This window comes from Rousettus aegyptiacus, unplaced genomic scaffold (genome assembly GCF_014176215.1).
Source record: "Rousettus aegyptiacus isolate mRouAeg1 unplaced genomic scaffold, mRouAeg1.p scaffold_m13_p_10, whole genome shotgun sequence".
Classification (NCBI taxonomy): domain Eukaryota; kingdom Metazoa; phylum Chordata; class Mammalia; order Chiroptera; family Pteropodidae; genus Rousettus; species Rousettus aegyptiacus.
The window spans coordinates 3,825,315-3,846,384 of NW_023416285.1; the positions used below are offsets into that span (position 1 = coordinate 3,825,315).

The 21,070-nt window shown below is 51.2% G+C and overlaps 1 protein-coding gene and 1 pseudogene across 14 annotated transcripts; both read right to left on the reverse strand.

The window, feature by feature from the left end:
- Positions 1-145: 145 nt before the first annotated feature.
- On the reverse strand, positions 146-21,048 carry ZBTB49 (zinc finger and BTB domain containing 49). 14 transcript variants are annotated; one of them, XM_036227508.1, is made up of 9 exons: positions 20,941-21,016; positions 16,208-16,299; positions 15,660-15,830; positions 12,697-13,799; positions 10,343-10,389; positions 5,433-5,506; positions 4,211-4,293; positions 3,964-4,125; positions 146-1,162 (listed from the first exon to the last, which is right to left on the reverse strand). In XM_036227508.1, exons 3-9 carry the CDS (start codon positions 15,809-15,811, stop codon positions 486-488), a joined length of 2,298 nt encoding a protein of 765 aa, XP_036083401.1. In that variant the 5' UTR covers positions 15,812-15,830; positions 16,208-16,299; positions 20,941-21,016; the 3' UTR covers positions 146-485. The 14 variants fall into 14 exon arrangements, with proteins under 14 accessions (XP_036083401.1, XP_036083389.1, XP_036083393.1 ...); XM_036227496.1 differs by lacking the exons at positions 16,208-16,299; positions 20,941-21,016 and adding exons at positions 20,123-20,194; positions 20,344-20,903; XM_036227500.1 differs by lacking the exon at positions 20,941-21,016 and adding exons at positions 20,123-20,194; positions 20,333-20,698 and having other exon boundaries at positions 15,660-16,667.
- On the reverse strand, positions 2,652-2,770 carry LOC118608851 (annotated as a pseudogene).
- Positions 21,049-21,070: the final 22 nt, after the last annotated feature.

The following is a 21,070-nucleotide window of genomic DNA, read 5'->3' on the forward strand; positions in this document are numbered from 1 at the left end:
TATGGTCTGTAGATTAATGAAGATGCTGGAGGAAACACACATTCAGAAAGGCAACTTTCATTCATTCAATTAAATTATCATATGAGTTTCATATACAAATAAAATCTTTGTGTAAAAATACAAAATGCTATACATTTCAATCACATAAAAATGCAAAAATATTTGTATTATCATATATATTTTTTCCCTTTAACATAACCGAAATGTACAGTCGTGGACCCAAAGCCTGCAGGCTCTCATGCCAGCTGAAGTCAGCAGGGTGGTTTCTCAAGCCTCCGGAGTCTGTGATAGGAGACCCCCCGCTCGGCGGTGTGTGTCCACGGTGGGCCCGCAGGCCCCGCTCCCAAACCCTGGGCTCAGGAGGCTTCCAGTGATCAGCAGGTCAGGAGGGGCGCCGTCCAAGTGTCCGCTGGGGCTTAGGGGCCCCGGGGGTGGCTGTCCCCTGGATGCCGCCGCCCAGCACAAACCCGGCGCTGGGTGGGGCTTCACTGGTCCAGCTCGTTTTCATTCTGCAGCGTCTTCATGGCTAGCCCCCAGAGGGTCATGCTGGAGAAAAACTGACCTTCCGAGTTCCTGTAAGCTGCGGCCGACCCGCGGCTGCCCAGGGGGTCGCCGCAGTGATTGTCCAACGTGGCCAGAGACGAGCGGGTCCCGGACAAGCCGTCGGCTGGCAGCGGCCCGTCGCTGGGGGAGGCGTCCAGGGCCGCGTAGGCGAAGGCCTGCTGCTGCCCGTGCTGCCCCTGGGCCTTGGCGAGCTTGCCAGGGTCCAGGCGGAGCTTGTCCTGGTCACCGACGCCCTGGGGCTGAGCCGCGGACCGGAACTTGCAGTAGGAGCCGGCAGCGTGGTCCTCAAATTCTGTCGCTGACTCTTCCACTGGGTGGCCGGGGAGCTTAACGGCCACGGGCATCAAAGTCACGGCCACGTCCTGTGAAAACGAATCGGAGCTCTGCGACCTCTCGAGGTCGGAGGTGCCCATGGCCTGGGCGAGCTCCGCCAGCGCGGCGCGGCCGTCGTCGTCCGCCCGGCAGTGCATCTTGCTGTGCCGCCGCAGCACGGCCGAGCGCGTGAAGCACTTGCTGCAGATCTCGCAGGTGTACGGCTTCTCCCCGGTGTGCGTGCGCACGTGCCTGCGGAGGTCGCCGGAGCCCCCGAAACACTTTCCTGGAAAAGGAACAGGGATCATTGCAGAGCAGGCATTCTGGGGGCCCGCCCCTTCTGGACGCTGCCGGTGGCTGGCTCTCCAGGGCCGAGTCCAGCCCCGCCCCGGCCCCGCAGCCTCGGGGGCGGGGCGTCTGGCCCCGCCTCCCAGCCAGCTGTGCGAGCTGGGCCCCTTGGCAGCTGTTTACTCTTCCGTAAAAATGACTCGGCCAGTCTATGACTTTACACATCTTTTCTACAGGCACTTACGTCGTCAGCTTTTAAGTTAATTTTACACACATTTCTCCTGGTTCCATTCCCTTTCTCTGTGGATGTACATGTTTCCACGATTAGAGCAGGTAAGGAGAACAGAAGAGAAAAATCAGTAAACGACCTTATGAAAGTCATAACGTCTTCGAAGGACTGGGGGCGAATGGCACGACTATGGGCACATATCTTTAGAACCTCTGCCCTGCCCGTAAGCCACTCCGCCTGACCTCAGACCGACCTTAGCTAGTCCGGCAACATGGACTACCTAAAGAACGCCTTTGAACACACCTAGATGTCAGTGCCCATGCGTTAAATTTTGGTCACTTTTTTGTTTTCTGGTAACCTAAAAATAAAGGGCCTTTCGAAGTGAAAGGCAACAGACATTTATTTGAGATAAGAAAGAACAGCTATTTGGGAGGCACTCCTTCAGGCAGAGGCCCAAGCAGTGCTCCAGTCGGGATCCACGGCGAGGGGCGTGCCCGAGGACGGGGCGCTCGCACACCCACAGAGGGGAGCCGCTGCTCTCAGCGCAGATAACGCTGCACGGCGACGCTAATGCTAATGTTTTTAATTTTCAGTCCAGTCGCCACGATATCTGCTTCCCTGTTATCTCTGCGAACAGGACGCGATGTTACTTGAAGCCCTGTCCCAAGGCTACTTGGCCTTGTTTCATTTAACATTCCAAAGATCCGAGGGCTAAGCCGGCTGGGCAGCTCCGGCTCTGTTTTAAAGCGCCTCCGATTATATTACTCTTGCATTTCCACATACGAAACACCGACACACACTGGAGCAACCTGTCTGCGTTTTCACTTCCGTATGTCGCCCCCAATGTCAAGCTCAGCTGCCTTCACTTAATACCACGGTAAAGCGTGTTCCGCGGTTTCTCGTACTGTCTTTACAACACGTTTTGTTCAGATACGTGGCATTTTACAGATTAGAAGTTTCATAACTAGTCCCCTGCTGATGCTCATTTGGGCTCTTCTACCTGTTTGCTACTATACCTGATGTTCAGTTGACCTCTTTTTCATTCTTTCTTTACAATAAATTCTCTATAGTGAAATTACTGGGCAGAAGGGGAAAACCGTTTTTAGGGTTCTTTATAGGTACAAATTTTAGTCATAGCAGAATTCCCACAGAGAGGGGCATGGGAGGGGTTTGCTATCCCTCAGGTGGGCAGAGGAGCCGGGGGCCAGGCTCGACACGTTCCCGCCACCAGGAAGGGAGCAAGAAGTCCCCCCACCCCTGCCTACGGCACCTGGTCTTCCTAGGTGGTCTTCCATCCAAGTACAAACCAGGTCTGACCCTGCTTAGCTTCCGAGATCAGATGGGATCGGGGCTGTTCAGGGTGGCATGGCGGTAGACTGCAAGAACGTTTTTACGTGGTGGGTTCAAAATTTTTAACGAACATCCTTGCTCCCTTTCTCTTCCCCCTCCTCCCCAAGCCGACCTGCCGGGGTCGGAAGCCACGGTCCGTGGGGTGGGGGGGGGGGCAGCGTGGGCTGGGGAAGAGAGTCCCACTTCGCTCCCTCCTCCACGGAGGTCTTAGCGACGGTCCCAGCTGTGGTGGGAAGAGAAAATTTAACCTTAAATCAAGCTGACAGTTGTAATAATTTGGAACTGACATTTTTATATTAGCGATTTGAGACTGCATTCGTGACTTAAAGTGATGTAATTTTATTTTCTAAGAGTGATGGGAACAGCATGGAGTTCCCTAAGTTGGTATCCAGGCGATCTGTACACAGTTGTAGTGGGAGATGGAAACAGAGCGGTCTTCCAGTTACGCCCGGAAGTCCTGCGCTGTTAGACACCAATCCCAATCAGAATGAGCCTCTCTGAACGGCGCCCCCACTCCAGGCTTCCCACAGCCGAACTCTGAGTGTTTCCCCCATTTGTCCTAAACAGCAAACCATAAAAAATGGTTACTCACTCATCCAACATCATCGGCTCTACTGACACTGTCAAGTTCTCGTATCAGGTACACACACACGTGCGCGCGCACACACACACACACACCCCCCATTTTTTAGAGACTGGAACACTGCAATGACAGTGTTCCAGGTAGCAGGTGATTCACTCAGTTTCCTTGTCCGTACAGTAAAGTGCTCTGAAGCTGGGGGCTGTTAGCATCCCTCGCCTTCCTTGATGACTCACCTGGCTTCATAACACACAATTTCAAGAAGCCCTCTCGCGACCCCATCACGTGCTCCCAATGCTCCAGCAGGGTGACAGCCGGCAGCCCCGCGCCCTGTGCTCCAGCACCTGGGGCTGCACACCAGGCTCTCCCACACTTCAACGGCCCGCGCCCACCGATCCGGACTCCGCCTCAGCCATCCGGGCGCCTGGAGCACCTGAGGACAGGTCTGAACCTCGAAGACCCTCAGTAAGTGTCTGATACATAAACGTAGGAGTGAGAGGGAGAAGCCCACGTGAGGTGGTAAAGAAATGTATGACTCCCATTTTACCTATGAGAAAAGGGACGATTTATCCGAGATGCTAAAGCAGACGGGCGCCCGCCCTGGGGCACGCGGCGCGGCGGGTGTGCGCGAGACACTCACCGCAGGCGGAGCAGCTGTAGGGCCGCTCGCCCGTGTGCCGCGCCCGGTGCTTCACCAGCTTCCTCTGCATGTTGAAGGACTTGCCGCACTCGTCGCAGGTGAACACCTTCTCGGCCGTGTGCGTCTTCTTGTGCTCCTTCAGGTTACTGAAGTTACTGAACCCTGCGGGGGCCAGACAGGTGTTCGGCCGGAGCGCTACGGGCATTCCCGTCGGTACCGTTCAGGAGCAAAAGGGAAACAGCTTTACCTCGGCCGCAGATGTCACACAAGTGTGGCTTCTCCCCCGAGTGGATAATGATGTGGCGCTGGACGTCGCCAGAGGCCGCAAACCTGCAACGCGATTGGGAAACGCAATCAGCAGCCTTTCTACGTCGCTGCAGGACCCCCCGACGGCAAGTCAGGCCCCCAGCGAGCGTCCTTTCGGAACGGAAGCAGAAGGGCTTGATTTCATTTGAAATGTGCATTTAAAAAAATCTTTACTTCTCTCCTCTTTGTAACAGGAAAGTAGAAAATGTTGCCAGCATTTTATTTTTTTACGCTTTTCCACCTGCTTGTGTTAACGCCCCCTCCCCCACCAGACAGCCACTACCTCGGCCCAGGCACTAACCCACCCGGCCCTGGGTGGGGGAGCCAGGCTCTTTGCTTTCCGCCACTCTTGATAGGACAATGACATGTTGTATTTTGGGGGAAGACGTTGCATATAGATGAGATTTTAAATGCACGCATCGCTTTTTTTTTTTACTCCTCTCCCCACGGCATGCCTTCCTTTTAAATAAGTTCAAAAGGTTCCCATTTAAAACACCATGCAAAACGAGACATTCGGGGACCAAGAGTGACATCGTTGGAGGCAGCAGGGGGCTTATGCCAGGAGCCCCCTGAGATGAGCAGCACGTGGCCCCTGGGCACTGAGCCTGGCCTTCGGCGTTCAGGTAGCTACAGCAGAAGGGGAGGCATGTTAAGCTAGGTCGCTTTTATTTTATTTTTTTCTACCATCTGCAGACAACTGTTTTCTTGGAACCGAATCAAAACTGCCTCTGCCCCCTGGTGTTCCCAGAGCACGTGTGGCACCCTGCATCAGAGAACGCTGACCCTGTCTCCGTGGCCGACTCTCCTCCTAGGCTCGAACATAAACTTTTCAGAGGCAGAGGATTTACACTGTTAATGTTTATGTTCCATCACAGCTCTAAACACACAGTCGTAGGTGTCTAACAAACCGTGAATGAATGACAGTTAAGTAACCAGGTAGCTGGGCTCCTGGTAAAAGACCCCGGCGGGCAGGGAGGGCCAACGGGGGCAGGCCTGGTGCGCAGAGGAGGCACGAAGTCCTCATGCTGCGACCCGGCCTGCGGTCCTCGGAGGAGCGAGCCTCCACCCGGCCCGTGTGGGGCCACAGCTGCAGATACCCCTGCTTTTCCAAGGGAGCCGACCACGAGCCGCTCCCTGGGGACGCCGCCCCGGCCCGCACTGACCTCTTCCCGCAGATCTCGCAGATGTACGGCTTTTCACCCGAATGCCGACGTAAGTGCGTCTGCAAGTTACCCGCCTGCAAGGAAAGGAGCAGCAGCAGCACATCAGTGGTGGAAGGCGAGCTTTTCTGAACAAGGTCACACACATTCAAGCGGAAAGCTGGGGATTTAGCCAGGGTCCCAGTCCGACTTCCAAGGGAAGACAGCTCCGAGGGAGCCAGGTGCGTGCACAGAGGCCCAGGCCCAATTCCACCCGGCAAGGGGTCCCCGCCCGGCGCCTGGTGTCTGCTCGGAGCAGAGGCCGCACCCGAGCCCCTGGCCTGTCCCGCCGCAGGCGGGCGCTGCGCCTCCGCTCTCTTCCGTGGCCGACGCGCTGTGCAGGCTGCTGTGGGGGCCGCTAAGCTTGTATGTTAAACGGACCCTGATGTGTTATTTCACATATTTTTTTAACTTCGACCCTTTATATGGAAGCATCATTTGAAAAAAAAAAGTCGCACTTGCACATGGTTATTTCGTATTCTTTGTTTCTTCCTGAAAAACACACTTTTGTTCATAAAGAAGGTAAGACAATTCCACACGGTATGTTCTCTGGCAGGACAGCCGGTCTGCCCGACAGGCTTGTGCACAAATGCAAATCAGGAGAGTCACAGCCGGCACTCCACTGCAGGGTCTTTATATCCCAATCTCTGACATAGAGAATAACTTATTTAAATGGAGATCATAAAACCGACTTCCGTGTACTAATCAATAGGAAGTCGATATTAAATTGCCTAAAGTACAGTGAAACAGACTGCAGATGCCTCAGGCATTAAAAAGCTCCTGCCCAATGCTTCAGATTAGGGTTTGGAAACTAAAGCTTCCGATGCTCTAAGTTAATAGTCTCAAACTGTCATTCCCCATACTCAATTTTTCAGAGTATCTGTTAAAAAGACAGTGAAATGAGCAAATACCCCAAGACTAATGATACATAGGCAATATGCACAAAATAAGCCAAAAAGGGAGAACGAACAGTAATACCCAACTAACGAACTTGGCTTTGTAAGTCTCGAATTATGTCTAAAGTAAAATGCAAAGATAGTTCATGGTTACAGGTTTGAAGATGGGTGTGAAGTAGAAATGTACAGGTGTGAAAATGTCTGGGTTTTACGCTAGAGAATATGGTGATTCTTTGTGTCTACTGGACTCTGGGAAACACTGCATTAGATTCTACCTTTTAGAGTATGACAAAGATGGCTTAGAAAAAAACTCAGGTTTAGTTTAGATAACCAAAGAGAAAGAAGTTGGCAAAATACTGAGAAATACTCAGCTTTTAATAGAATTACTATGAATAACAATAATAAAGTAACAAATGGCAATAGCAATACACGTCTGGTCTCCCCAGGCCTTTACACGCATTACCAAGGTACCCTCAGCAACTGGTATTACTATCTCCATTTTCTAGGTGAAAAGCAGGTTCGGATAAAGTGGTGGCTCCAGCCATAGGGCCGGGTCAGACATTAATATTGGTCTGGGTGAGGCTGAACTATCACCCTACGAGAGGGGAGGCCTGAGGGCATGCAAGTTTCTGGGAATAAGGGAGCTTGTGCCAAGGGCATGACAAAGGGTCTCCGCCATTGGGAAACAGCTCACTGGAGTTAAGATAATGCAGCCCTGACTTTTAAATCGGTGGCTTCCAAATTTCAGAAAAGCTCATCAGTTACTTAACAATTCCAATAAGCACCACCTGCTCGTTTCGAACTATTTTGTAAGCTATGTATTATGCTTGAAATTCAGTCTCTGAATTGATTCTTAACAAAGCGGCATTTTTCCTTTTTAAGTAAAGAATAACAATTAGTTTCCCAAGCAAATATAATCAACTAGTCTTCCACTCAATATTCTAATAAGCGATATGTAAACAATTTTTTAATTTTTCCTTAGCTAGTTAATCGTGGAAATGTATAATGAAAATAATTTTTTCCCCAGACAAAGGGACCATAGTAGTCTTAATAAGTAACATAAAAAGCCGCCCCCCCCCCCCCCGCACAGCAGGAGTTAAGTGGCGGGCCGCACTGCCTCGGTATCTGCATCCGCTCCCCAGCGCCAGCATCACTGCCTCAGCTCCACCTCAGATCATTGGGCATTAGATGCTCACAGGAGCACCGGTCCCTGGTGCCACAAAGGCTGGGGACTGCTGCTCTAAAGTATGGTGTGGCTCTTATTTCCTGAGATCTGGGCAGATGATGTTTGGAATTACATGAATCCACGTATATTCTGTGGTCACAATCCAGGATTATAGTAGTTCTTTAGAGCTGACATCTCATCCTGCCTCCGATTGATTATTAAGGTGTGGTTAACTTGTTTAAAAGACTAATCATATTAAATACTAAATTGAGCATAAAAGACCAATTCTTATTGAAAATCTGTTTTCAAACCTTTGAATTTCCCAGAAGGGAAAATATTTACCAACTCGCTTCCACCAAACACTCTGGCAACTACGGAGAGCGCCGTGACCCAGGTGACCGCAAACACTCCGGCTCCTTATGAGGGACGTGGCAGCAGGTGAAGGGTAGGGCGGTGGGCGTGACTAAGTACCTGTTACGTAAATGAGACGGCTGCTCTCCCTGCCTACCCACTTCCAGGTGTATCCAAGGCCTACCTGCCTTCAGGGCGCCCCGAGCAATCTCTCACAGTTATGTGTCCATCCCGAACGCCCCTTTCACGTAGAAATGACTGTGCGCTCTCCCACACGGCCCCCTGTACATACTTCCACCATTTTGTTGTCCTCTACTGTTTATATGACTGTTTCTTCCTCTCGACATTAGGCTCCTCGAAGCCTTGTTCACCTCTGCCCCCCAGCACACAGCACAGCCCCTTGGACACTGTGGGCTTGCAGCAAACACATACCGGATGAGCTTTTTAGGAGTCTTTGTTCACAAAATTTTACGATTTCACTATGAAATAAGACAGCAATATACATCTGAAAACGATGACACACAACTCTACATTCACAAAAATCTGACAAAAACCAGACACTGAGCGAGGAGGGTTTCCATAGCATCCATCGGACAGGGGGCCATGGGTGACTCAGGGAGAATGCAGGGCGGGGTCTGAAGCTCTGGTCCCCGACCTCAGCTGCACAGCAAAAACGCCATACTAAAAACGCACTCCCTGGGCCCCCCCAAACCCATGGCCAGAATCCCCAAGGGTGGGCCTGGGGGCAGTGCGGGAAGAGGCCGAAGGCGGCCAGACACTTGGGCGCCTGGTTTTTCTTCCCTGGGTTAGCGATGAAGAGCCACAGAAGGGCTCCGAGCAGGGGACGGAATGTAACTCGTCACCTCAGTTCACGTGTATACAGGGCTTTCTGGTCATTTTTCATTTAATCCACCTAATAGTCCCCTGAGGTAACATTACCCCTATTTTAGGAATTATTAACATGAAGCCTAACCCACTGTAACCACAGACATTTACAGAAGTTGTACCTGTTAACCACTAATGGTCATTCGTCCAGGCCTAGCTTTCCTAGGTCACGAAAGACTAAAACGGTGAGCGTGTGGGGGGTGTGGGTGGGAACACAGGCCTGCAGGAGCAGACACGAGGGGACAGAGGAGGTGCCCCAACAGGTGAGGAGGCCACATCTCCTGAGGCTCATTTACAAGTACTTAGTCTCACACACTCCGCTCCATCAACAATCTTAACATCCTCGTTTTAGAGATCAGGAGACTGAAGGGCCGAAAGGTCAGGTCATTGGCCCAAGGTCACGGAGTATAAGCCCGAGGCAGGATTCAAACCAAACGGTCTGGCTCCGACCCCGGCTAAGCTGGCATGAATGGGCTGCCGGCCAGACGGATGCCCAGCTCGCTCAGCTGTCACCCCGCTGACCGCTCGGAGCTGCCAGGCGGTCCCCCGGACGCTGAGTCAGATACGGCCCCCGCCCACACTAACAGTGCAAAGGAAGGGTTAGACCCTGGCAAGTCTCTGCAGCAGGGAGCGGGAGGGGTGAACGCCGCCAGGCCTGCGGGTCTGGGTGCGGGGAAGGCCGGCAGCTCTGCGGGGACGTGCCCGAGACGGCGCTGCCCGCGCTGCTGTGCCCAGCAGGGCGCGGCTCCCGCTCCTGGCAGACCCCAGGTCCCTTCTCCCGATCCGAGCCCGGCCCAGCCCGAAAGTCCCTGCCCCAGTGAGAGACGGCAATGGCACGAGCCGCCGCTCCGGGCCCCGCCGTGCCGTGTGAAACGCCTGATGGCGACCGGTTCCTCGCAGGACTGTGCGCTTGCCCCGCGACCCGCTTCTGCCCCGTCTAGCCCTGGCGTGCCGGGGCCCCGCCCAGGGCGGGTGACTGGTCACCTTCTGTTTCAGAGGGAAAAGTAGGTTCCCACAAGCCTCTGTTCAAAACTTCCTCTAAAACAGAACTGCCCCGGCTCCTCTAGGCCCAGCGCCCAGATCGGTGGACAGGCCACAGCAGGGGACGAACACTGGCTGGCTGAGAGCACCGGGACCTGCTGGCGAAGGGCCGCTAAGCGGCAGTGAGCGCGGGTCACGAATGTCGTTCGGGCTGTTTTCCGACGTCCTAACACCTACAGCCCACCTGGAGTGAAAGATGCCGGCCTCGGACGCAGCCCCGCACCGCGAGCCGCCTCCGCGCGCGCGCTCAAACGGCCCACTATTCAGGGGAGAGAAGGTGCCGGGGCGGGTCCCGCCCCGCGGGGCTAACTGTGAGCGCGCACGTGCTTCTTAAAAACGGTATTTTTTTTTCCCCAATGAACTAGAAATTTGTTTTCTTGAAAATCGTTTTCTCCTGATCTAGTCTGAAGTTGTTTAAGTTACACATATCCTCAGAGGCCTCTCTCACGACGCCGAAACTATGTCTTATTTGTCATAAGAATCAACACTTGAGTTTCAGGTTTCCAATTATTAACAGTAAATAAGAGTATTCCCACCTGAGAGAAATGTTTCCCACAAATGTTACATTCAAAAGGTTTCTCACCTAAAACAAAACAAAACAACTTGTAAAATCATTCTTATCATTGGCACAGTAATGTTGTTCACAATGTTTACACCATCTCCAGCGCCCCACCACTCAAAGCGGCCATTACGCCCTTCATCGTAAGGGCACGGAAACGGGACTCTACATCCTCGTCATCGCCGTCACCCTTACATGACAGGCGGAGATGATAAAAGTGAAATCTCGTTACTTTTTTCTGAAAAATCAAATTGTTCTCCAAATATAAACCTGTGTTGAAGTCACACTTATTTAGTTGCATTCAAACTCTACCTAGGTTTTGAACAGTCTTTGTTTGGTTGAAAATCAAATGTGAGTTTTCATGCTAAGTGCCACAAATTTGCTCACCTGTCCTTCCGCCCGCTCCTGCACTTTGCCAGGGCCCGTTTGCACCCACGAGCTGTGAACACGGCCAGCCCCTGACAGCGTGGGGCCCCTTTCCCCTGCCTCTCAGCCTTGGCTGAACATGCCAACGGAAAACAGGGGTCGTGCTGGGAGATGTGTCCCCTGCTGGCTTCTTAGCCACCTCTGCCTTTAGTAAGTGAACAATGACATTTGGGTACAGACTAGGCTGCAGGGAATGGAACTCTACTACAAAGAGACCAAGGCAGTCTGATTATGGTCTCTAGAAAATGATACTTTAAAAGTATACATCGAGGCAGCACCTTTAATACAGACAACTCCAATACACGGACTCACGGAAGACCACGAATTCCATTCTCCCATCGACTCATGCAAGTGGCTTCGTTAAGATTCTCTTTAAGAAGCAACGCCACGTTTCCCTTCGTCCTGCACTGCTGTGGCTTGCAAGCTTTCTGGGCTCCTGCCAGGATACTTTTATTTTGATCTTTTCCTGAAACTGTTTAATGGCTTCCTCAAGGAAGGGGTGGGCGGGAAGCTTTTGGCTCTGAGTAGTTACAAGCATATTAATTCTGTATTTTGGGACAATGTTTATGTCTGAAACTATCAGGATGATGAGAGTGTACGTTAAAGCCCCCATTATGAGATTTCAGAGTCTGAAAACAGAGGTCACCAGCTACGAGGCTCACAAGTGGCCGAAGTTAACAGCTTTGCTCCAGCGGCTCTCGATCTGTTTGCTCTCAGGACCCCTCACTCCCTTAACGGAGGACCCGAAAGAGATTTAAAGCTAAACAGATAACTTTCTCAAATAAAAGTGATAGTGGTCATTAGGCTCTAGGAGATTTAAGCAAGCAGAATGACCTAAATTAAGTTTTTTTTCAAGGTAAAACTGAGTCAATGATACTGCCTCCATATGGAGTAATTCTGAACTAGTAGTAATAACAATGATGGCACTTTTATTCAAAGACATAATTTATCAAGGGCTTTCATAAACACTGAGTCTCTCGACAGTGCACGGGGGTGGTGAACACCGGGCAGACCAGGAATCAAAGCGGTGACAGACGTCGCAGCCGTAACTGCAGTTACGCGAGCGCTTTGAAAACGGCTATTCTGGAAGCATCCTGCAGCGCACTGCGTCTCGTGTGTGTGAGACGACTGCCATGCATTCGTAAGGTGGATCAGAGGCACCTTAAGTGCAGGGAAGAAGGTCACATGTAAGAACTGTGTAAGTAACCGCGTAGTACGTAATATATGAGTATCGTACAACAAAACATATGTAGTGCGTAATACTCTTTAAAAGCTTCCAGAAAAAATAAACTTTCTTTAAATGGGAGGAGGTATGAATTAAGGTAATAAAACGTTGAAAATTCAATGTTCAAAATGGAAGCATTTTCATTTGAAAATATCAAATGGTTAAAGCTAATCTTTATTAAAAAGCTTACTTCCCAAATCAATTTTTAAAATCCGATATTCAAATTACTTTCCAGAGAACTTTTAGAATTACTCAAATTACCCTACAGTATGCTGAAAGAAGAAACTTAACCTAATTCTAAAAAGACAACTGAATATAGCTTATGTTTTAAAATTAATTTGAAATTTTCAATGCAGCAAAATAATTTACTACATTTTTTTAGAGATGGAAAGTTTATCATATGAGCCCATAATCAGAATAAAAATGAAAAGGGTGACATCTTTCTAAATTGGCTCCATAAAAGCATCTCTAGAACTTTGAGATGATTCTTTAAGCAGCATCACCAAAAATAGAAAATAAAAAGCATCTAATGCGCCTTGATTTTTTTTCTTTTCGGTAAATATCAGCGACATACATCAGAAGCAACGGCAAAACTTCTTACGAAAACGGGAGCAGGCAGGAGCGTCCGCCCGTCTGCATTACTTCCTCTCCTTCTGCCTGCGGGTACTGACTCAGTGTACCTGTGTGAGACCGTCTGTGAAGCTCCAGGTTGCTCGGGTGTTTGAAAGGTTTCCCGCACAATTCGCACGCATACTGTTTCTGTGACTGAGGCGTCGGGGACCGGTCTTCTAGTGCCACAGCGTCTTCGGGTCTCTCCGTCTCACTAACACAGTTAAAATTCTCGGAACTGACCAAGTCTTCACTTTCCTTTTCTTCGGCACTCGGGCTGCCAGCTTTCTCCGCAGGGCTTTTGCCGGCAAGTTCTGTCCTCTTTGTTACGCCATCGTCCGACTTGGTTTCCGAAGTCTGCTCTGCAGACTTCTGTGACTTCAGGAAATTGAGCTTCTTCAGGTGAATGGCCTTCTTGAGCCTCATCTGTTTGGCGGGTGGTTGGCACAGGCTGCCTGACTCGGGGTCCGGGGCGGAGTCACCCGAAGGCTGGGCCAGGAAGTTGGGAGGCAAGTGCTCGGCAGACTCCAGGCCACACTCAGATCGACTCCTGGCGCGTGGCTGGTTCCCCACTGCGGCAGGGTCCGCGGGCGGGCTGAGAGCGAAAGGCTGCTCCAGCCTCCTCTCGGGCCCCGGACGTGTGGCTTGCTTACAGTGCTGCTTACTGTACAGGTTTCTGAGTTTGTAGTAGTAGTTTGGCTGTTTGCAAGGCAGGTCCGTGCAGCTGCCGTCTACGGGGTCGGCGGCTTGTTTTGACATTTCGCCTGTAGGGTGGTGGACGTTAACTGACGGTGGCGCCTGAGCGTGTGACTCCCCCAAGACTTTACCGTGCTGAACGTCGGCGGGACACTCCTGCAGTAGGTGAGGAGAGCAGTCTTCAGCTACGACACAGTCAGCGTCAGCAGCCAGGGCGCCCTGCAGGGAGAACGTGCTGTGACAAGGCGTGCCGGGAGGCTGGTCCGCGGCGGCCGACTTTAAGAAGGCATGGCACAGACTCAGCACGTTCTGAACCTGCAGGCACTGTGCGATGTCCAGCATCACCTGCACGTTGTCCTGGCTGAGATCCAGACGGGACGTGTACATAAAGTCCAGGATCTGCCCGATGCCACTCACGTTTTTAATATCCAAGTGGAAGACATCAGTCTTCTGGCCTGACGAGTTCTGAAAAAGGCTCCTGGTAAAGAGAAGATGTTACCGATTCACACGTGCCAACTACTTTTTCTTACGAGTGCTTTCTAGGCTAATGTTCAAAACCACTCTCCTTTAATAAATGCCAAGCTGTTAAATACGCTTTAATCCTTTAAAAAATTTGGCAAGCCACCCAGTAAAACAATTCAGATGAATTAAATTAGTGCTGAATATCTAAACTTTCCAGTAATTCTCAAAGTAAAATTTTAAAACATACTCATTGCTTTGTTAAAATGTAATTATTCATACGTATTATTAATTGCATTTACATTTAGAAAACTAAAGGACACACGTTTCAATATTCATATTTAGTGACGAATTACAGATTTCAGGCCATAAAACACAAAGATATTTCCATATTGAACTGCCTTAAAAACGTCGAAAAATAAAAATAGCTATCATAAACCAATCCTTGATAATATACTCATTTTAATTTTTTAATTGTGGTAAAATATACATAATTTTAAACACTTAACTCTGGTTTGAATGGTAAATTCGGTGGCATTAAGTACATTCTCCTTCTTGTGCGACCGTCACCACTGTCCATTTTGAGAACTTTTCATCATCCCAATCAGCGATCTCACCCACCTGTGCCCTGACCCAGCCCCGGTCCGTCCCCTGGCGGCCACCATTCTACTGTCTGTCTCTATGAATGGGACTACTCTAGGGACCTGATATACACTCATTTTGTAATCAGTAATTTCTCTAGCTGTCCGAGGTTGTTTTTCAGCAACCCAACGGCCCATAAATTAGCAGTGAGAAAAGCCCTATGAGTTAAGGAAGGAAAAAAGGCACCAGAGAGCCCACACGCTTTATTTTGGACACACGTCAAATTCATAGGTGGAGGAGTCTGTACTCCATAAAACTACCAAGCTGAGGGAGGTAAGCTGTCTTGCAGGTTTGTCGAAGATATTTTATCAGATGTAGTCACCTGCTTCCCCCAAACAGCCTTCAGTTCTGTTCTTTCTCCAGGAAAGTACAAATTAGAAGCAGGGTAGGGAAAACTCAAAACGGCCAAGGTATCACAAGAGCCAAGCCCACTGTCCTGGGAGCCAGAAGAAACAGGCCGCGCCCGAGCGTGGACCACTGTGCTCACGGACAGCAGAGCCGCCGGCCTTCGCGAGCTGAGCCGGCACGGCGCGTGCTCGCGGCCTGCGCCGTGGCTGGGATGGGGCCTGGCGACCCAGGACCACCGGGAACGAGCAGACCCTGATCCGGGCAGTGCTCACTGCAGCGGGAAAACAGTAGCATCCCAGGAGGAGAAACAGTACTAAAATGAGGAGGCTGCAGTGCCCAAGAGAGAGAAATCCCGCTTGCCAGAAAATGCACGTAGAACACTTACCTCTAATGTTAAAATAAAAGTACTACTCTCGATGGTACTATTTGTAAGTAAATCTTTCATGCAGGCAAACACGATTATGGGGATAAAGACACACCTGTTTCCCTAGAATAGCCAAACGAGAAACAAAAACTAAAATGTCTAAAGAAAACATGAACCAGCATATAGGACGTTTTCCCTCTCTGATTTCTCATTACAGAGAAGTTCTTACCAGGAATTTTATTCCTCAATCTTTTTTCCTAAAAGAATAAGAAATATATATAGAAGACAAACATTAATTAGAATGATTACAATCAAAGTATCAAAACGCTTTCCATTGCCCCAAATGTATTTCGGTTAAGAGACTCTTTTCCAGTCAGATCACTGTAAAGACAAAAGCAAAAATCCCACAATGCGCTACAAAACAAGAGTGAAATTTGTGGAGAAAATAAAATTTAGTCAAAACATTTCCGTGCTGGAATAGCTTTCTCTCCGTACAATTAGAAGAAGAAAGTCTAAAATACGTACCTAAAATACTGACTGAACGCGGCTAGAACATTCTTGTGCGCTTTAAAGCAGACGCCTTTCACCACCAACATGCAGTCGCACAGCAGGCCCTGGATGCGCTGCTCGTGCAGCTGCTGCAGGAGGTGGCAGCTGTGCGCAGCCACTGGGTCCATGCTCGCCCACTCAGGGGACCTGTGGCGAAGAACGTGGACAGAACGGTGACTCAGCGACACGCCTGGGAACCGAACGGCACCGACACCTCCTGACTGATGTGCAGTTGACGGCACGACAGTTTAACAGACGGATGAACAAACCAACCCAGTTTCTCGGCACGGAACCCTCTGCGGCGAGGAAACGTTCCGCGTGGACCTGGTTCGACGCAGGGGCCGCTGAGCACGTGGAGCGTGGCTAGTGCGAGCAAGGAACCGGACACCTACCTTAATGACATCGTTTAGACTTGTCACATTTGACAGTGCAAATCTAGAACATGATCATGATGATACCACACGCGCTTTTTTGTTTCTACTTAGGAATACTTCACTGAAACGCACACACGTATCGACACTTACAGCGAAGAGCTAACTGGAGAAGAGCAAGTCCATATTTATTGATGCTTGTATACGGGGCACTGAAGAGAAGTGGAGGAAGACTCGGAGCCTGTCTGGGGAGGTAAGAAACAAGCCAAAATGAACTAACGCCACCGGACCACAATAGAAGCGGCATCGCGAAGCGACACGCCCGCTCGCCTGGCCCCTCGGCCGAGGAGCTACTGTCGCAGAGACCGAAGGGGGTGGGGGCAGGCGCCGTGGGTGCCTGGGTGGAAACACCGGCGGGCGGCAGTGTGGTGAGGCCAGGTGAGAGGCAGCTCATGACGGGGGCGGGGGCGGGGAGGGCGAGCAGAGCGTCACCTAGGGCCTCGTGGGCACTTTCAAGAACGCTGACAGGACCGGGGACGAGACAGGAAGGCATCAAGTGGGTACGGAAAGTTTCATTGTTCGACATCCATTTATGGACTGGCCAGGTCTAGGGCTAAAACAATGATCGAAACACGTCAGGTCCGCACCCTCGTGACTCTCAATTCCAGGGAAGGAACCCCACACACACACAAGTACGGGACGCACGACTTGAGCTAGACACCTGAATGCACAGATGAGACGTGGGTCCTGGGCTCGGTCTAGTAGGAGATGGTTTATGGAGGAACACAGGCACACCCCACTTTACTGTGTTTCACAGATGTTCTGTTTTTACGAACTGGAGGCAAGACCCCCACCAGCAAAGAGATGGCCACGTGCTTTACCGAGACACTCGCTTCACTGCAGTGGCCTGGGACCGAGCCTGCCGCAGCTCCGAGGTGTGCCTGGCCAGGGAGACATGCAGTCAGGCTGGGACGAGACTATGGAGGCAATGTGGCAGTCTGGGACACTAAAAACCTGGGATGCCACTACCTGCTTTATCTGCTCTCACTCTCAGGGCGTAAGCACCACTGGAAAGAAGTCGCTAAACCACGAAACCAAGGTCTAAGCTTTCTAACGCTAGCCCCCACTTCCCTAGGACTGGTGGTAGTGACGGCAGTAGTAAGGAGTGCCTAACCTCTTAGTCCCAGGTGTGTAGCCAAAATACCGGCGGCTCCCCAAACAAGCAGTGTTCTTGGCCAGCGCTGGAGTCCCAGCCCACTCTCACTGGCTCTGTGACTTTGGGCAAACGACCTGCTGTACTTCTTCCTCTGTGAACCGCCAGATGTTAATGCCCCTTGAGATTCAGCACCTGAGTCCTCGTCTCTTTCCCTTCACAATTGCGTCTATTCTTGGCCTTCACCTGCTCTAAGCAGACAAGTCCTAAACTGGACACTTTAGCTTCAACCACCAGCTCCCAACGTCCAACATTTTACTAAGCCCCCCCCCCCCCCCGACCGTATGATCCCTCAGCTTAGAATCTCCAACACTTAACCCCGCCATCTCAGCCTCGGCTCTGTACCTTATTCCAATCCCCCTACGTCTTAACGGAAGGCTTAGCTTCTGGTACACAGGGTGTGGGGAACTAGCACGATCTCCTGGTCTGAGATCAGGGTGGATTCAGAGAAAACCAGGACCTGAGGTGATGTCATCTACAAAGAGCAACATTGCAGCACTGTGTCAGATGGTGGGGCACTGTCCCTAGTGCTGAATCCTCGGAGATGCTGAACTGCCAAATGACTGCCAAGCGACTCCCCGCCCCCCCCCCCCCCCCCCCCCCCCCCCCCCCCCCCCCCCCGCCGCTGTCTGAAAGGAAAAGCCTTTTTGGTTTTTTATTATTAGTTCCCATTTACCGACTGGTTACGACAGCCTGGGCACTGCGCTAAGCATATTGTTCATTAACTCAAACAACGCGACATGAACCCTATCACCACATTAAAAGTGAGTGAATTAAGAAATGGGGAGTTTAAATAACTTGCCCATGATCATAAAATAGTTACATTCCAAAGCCAGGATTTAAATCTGGTTCCTAAACCCCGGGGTCTACACTCTTAGGCTACACCATATCCCATGGGAAAAAGATGTTATAAACATAACACAAACACTTCCTCTATAGACTTAAATGTTAAAATGCAGCAAAATTCTGAATCTACACAAGATATCTTCCAGCTATATGGAAAGGATAAAGGGAAAATTTCTTGGGAATGACCTGGAGAGTTGCGATGGTATGCAAAATTATGAACCATTCCACAATTTACTTTGACTCTAAAAATTATAATCTATATTATTTAGTGCAATTCTCTAATTGCTTCATGTTAATCCTATACCTCCCTTATAAACACTTCTGGAAAAATAATTGGCACCTTTATTTCTTATGTGTCCTACATGTAACGACTATAAGAATAATGCACGTAACGAAAGTAGCATTAACAACAAATAATAATAAATGTTTCCTATACGCCACCAGGCACTATTGTAAGCCCTTTATGCGTTAACTCATTTAATTACCAGGATAACTGTAAGACAGGTACAACGACTGTCCTCAGATGAGGACAGAGACGCACCTAGCAGAGTTCAGACGCCCGCCCCTCCTTTGACACCCTTTGACTCCTCCCGTTGATTCTGAGCAGCCTCGGCCTTAATCGACAGAACAGGTAAAAGTAAGGGTGCAAATCTGTGCCCATTTCTGGGCCCAGGCCCTAGGAGCTGACAGCTCCCACCTGCTACCTTCCGGAACATCGGCTCTGGAAGGCTGAATTGGCAATAAGACTGTAAGACGCCCAAGTGGAGAGAATACATGGAGTGGGAGAGGGGCTCAGCCTTCCGGCCATCCCTTCCCAGGTACCAGGTATGGGAGCAAAGGCATAGTGAACTCTACAGACCACAAGCTCAATACCAACCACTACCAGCTGACGTCATGTGGAACGGAAGAACCGCCCGGCAGAGCCCGGCCTGAATTCCTGACCCACAAAAATGTGAGCTAAAATAAAAGTGTTTTAAGCCAGCAAGTTTGGGGTAGTCTGTTGCACAGCGATAGGTAACCTGACCAGGTACAGAGAGGATGGTCACAGGCTAATAAGTAACAGGTAAACAAAGAGCTGGAACTTTAACCCAGGGCATCTGACTCTAAAGCCCACAGCCTGACCAGCAGTGGTCAGGAATAGCTCTACACTGACTCTATGATGCTACCCTAGCCAGTTCGGTTAAATAGTATTGTGGGCCAAGGACATGCGAGACATTGCTGTCAGGATGGAATGGTGATAAACTGAATGAGACCTGCTTCCTGCCTTCCGCAGGCTGTGTCTCAGTTTTTGCATCATTCACTTAACTTTAAAGAGTGTCCGCTACATGCCAGGCACTGAGGGTACGATGGTGAGCAACTCAGATATGCTCACTCATGCCTTCGTGACGTGACAGTCCCGTGGCAGAAACGAGTATACCACTGTACTGGGGATATTAAACGGAGGAAGTACTAATTAATTTCAGGGAGGAAGGTCAGGGAAAAACTTCCTTGAGGAAGAGAAATCTATGCTAAAACCTAAAAGTCAGGTTTGCCAGAGAAGGAATGAAGAGAGCTCACCCTGAGTTTTCAAGGGAAGCAAATGAAAAAAACAAAAAACAAAAAAACCAAAAAAAAAAAAACCATGCAGAATGCAAACAATCACGAGGCACACGTATGTGCCCTGCATGCAAAACTGCCTTGACCACCCTGCCTTCAAACCTCATGGCCACTGTGTCACTTCTGTTGGAAAATATTTCCCTTCTTGTCCATTTAGGTAAATTCCTTGTTATGGGCTGAACTGTGTTCCCCAAAATGCATATGTCAAATCCTTAAGCCCCAGCGCCTCAGAATGTCACTGTGTTTGGAGAGCAGGTCTTTAATAAAGAGGTTTTAAAATCCAATCCAAGTAAGTTAAAACCGTAATCCAATCTGACTGACGTCCTTATAAGAGGAAATTTGGGCAGACACCAGGGATGCTCAGGCACAGAGGAGAGACCCCGGGAAGACACCGCAAGAAAGCGGGCACCTACCAGCCAAGGAGAGCAGCCCAAGAAGAAACCAAACCCACTGACACCCCGACCTTGGACTTCCCACTTCCAGACCTGTGAGAAAACAAACGGTGTTTGAGCCAGCCAGTCTGCGGTGTCTTGTTATGGCGGCCCCGGCAAACTCCTACGCTTTCTGCTCCAGGCCCAACCCCGTCCCCTTCCAACCGCCCGCGCGCTCCCGTGCGTGAATACTCTGTTCATACTCCATCCAACGGCCATTCGCTCACTGATGCATAAACACTTAGCGACCGACCGCCACTGTACGCCGGCCCCGTCTGAAGGGCGAGGAGGCGGGCTAAGCGACTCGGTGGCGGGCACTGGGCCGAGGGCTTCACGTTCACCAGCTCGAGAAATGCCGCCGGCGCGCGAGGAAACCGGGCTGCCGCTCCCCCATTTCGCAAAAACCGGGCCGAGGCGCCCCGTTCCCTCGGTGATGAGGCTGACCCGAGTGCGTCTGTGGCCCTGGTCACACCCCCGACGACGGGGACCGGGGGCCAGGACGGCGGGGCGGGGCCGGCGGGCTCCCGCGGGCGGCGGTCGGGAGGGGAGCAGGAGGCCGGCGGGGGCGCGGGCGGGCGGGGCTCGGGGCCCGGGAGTCTGCACGAGGGCCCCGCTCCTCCGTGTCCCCGAGCCGCAGCGCCGTCGCTGGTTCACCCGCACGACCTCGCAGCTCTCCGCGACCGCTCGCGGCGCCCGGGGCGCGGAGGCGACCGCGGGTCCCTGCCCCGCCGGGCTGCTCCCACGGCGCGGGGCGCGCCCGCCCTCGCTCGCCCGGCCGTCCGACCCGGTGGCCGCCTTACCCTCGGCGGCCGCTCCCGGCCCCGCCTCCTCCTCACCCACCGCGCCGGCCTTAGCGCCGCTTGCCGGGATCCGGACGCTGCGGAACCATCGCGACGACGCCCCCTCGGCCCGCCGGACCCGCCCACCGGC

Coding starts and splice junctions, on each gene's coding strand:
- ZBTB49 (XM_036227496.1), bottom strand. Junction 15,831..20,122: donor TGGGCTGCTCTCCTTGGCTG/GTAGGTGCCCGC, acceptor TCTTCGCCACAG/GTCCCCTGAGTGGGCGAGCA. Junction 4,126..4,210: donor GTGTGACATCTGCGGCCGAG/GTAAAGCTGTTT, acceptor TGGCCCCCGCAG/GGTTCAGTAACTTCAGTAAC.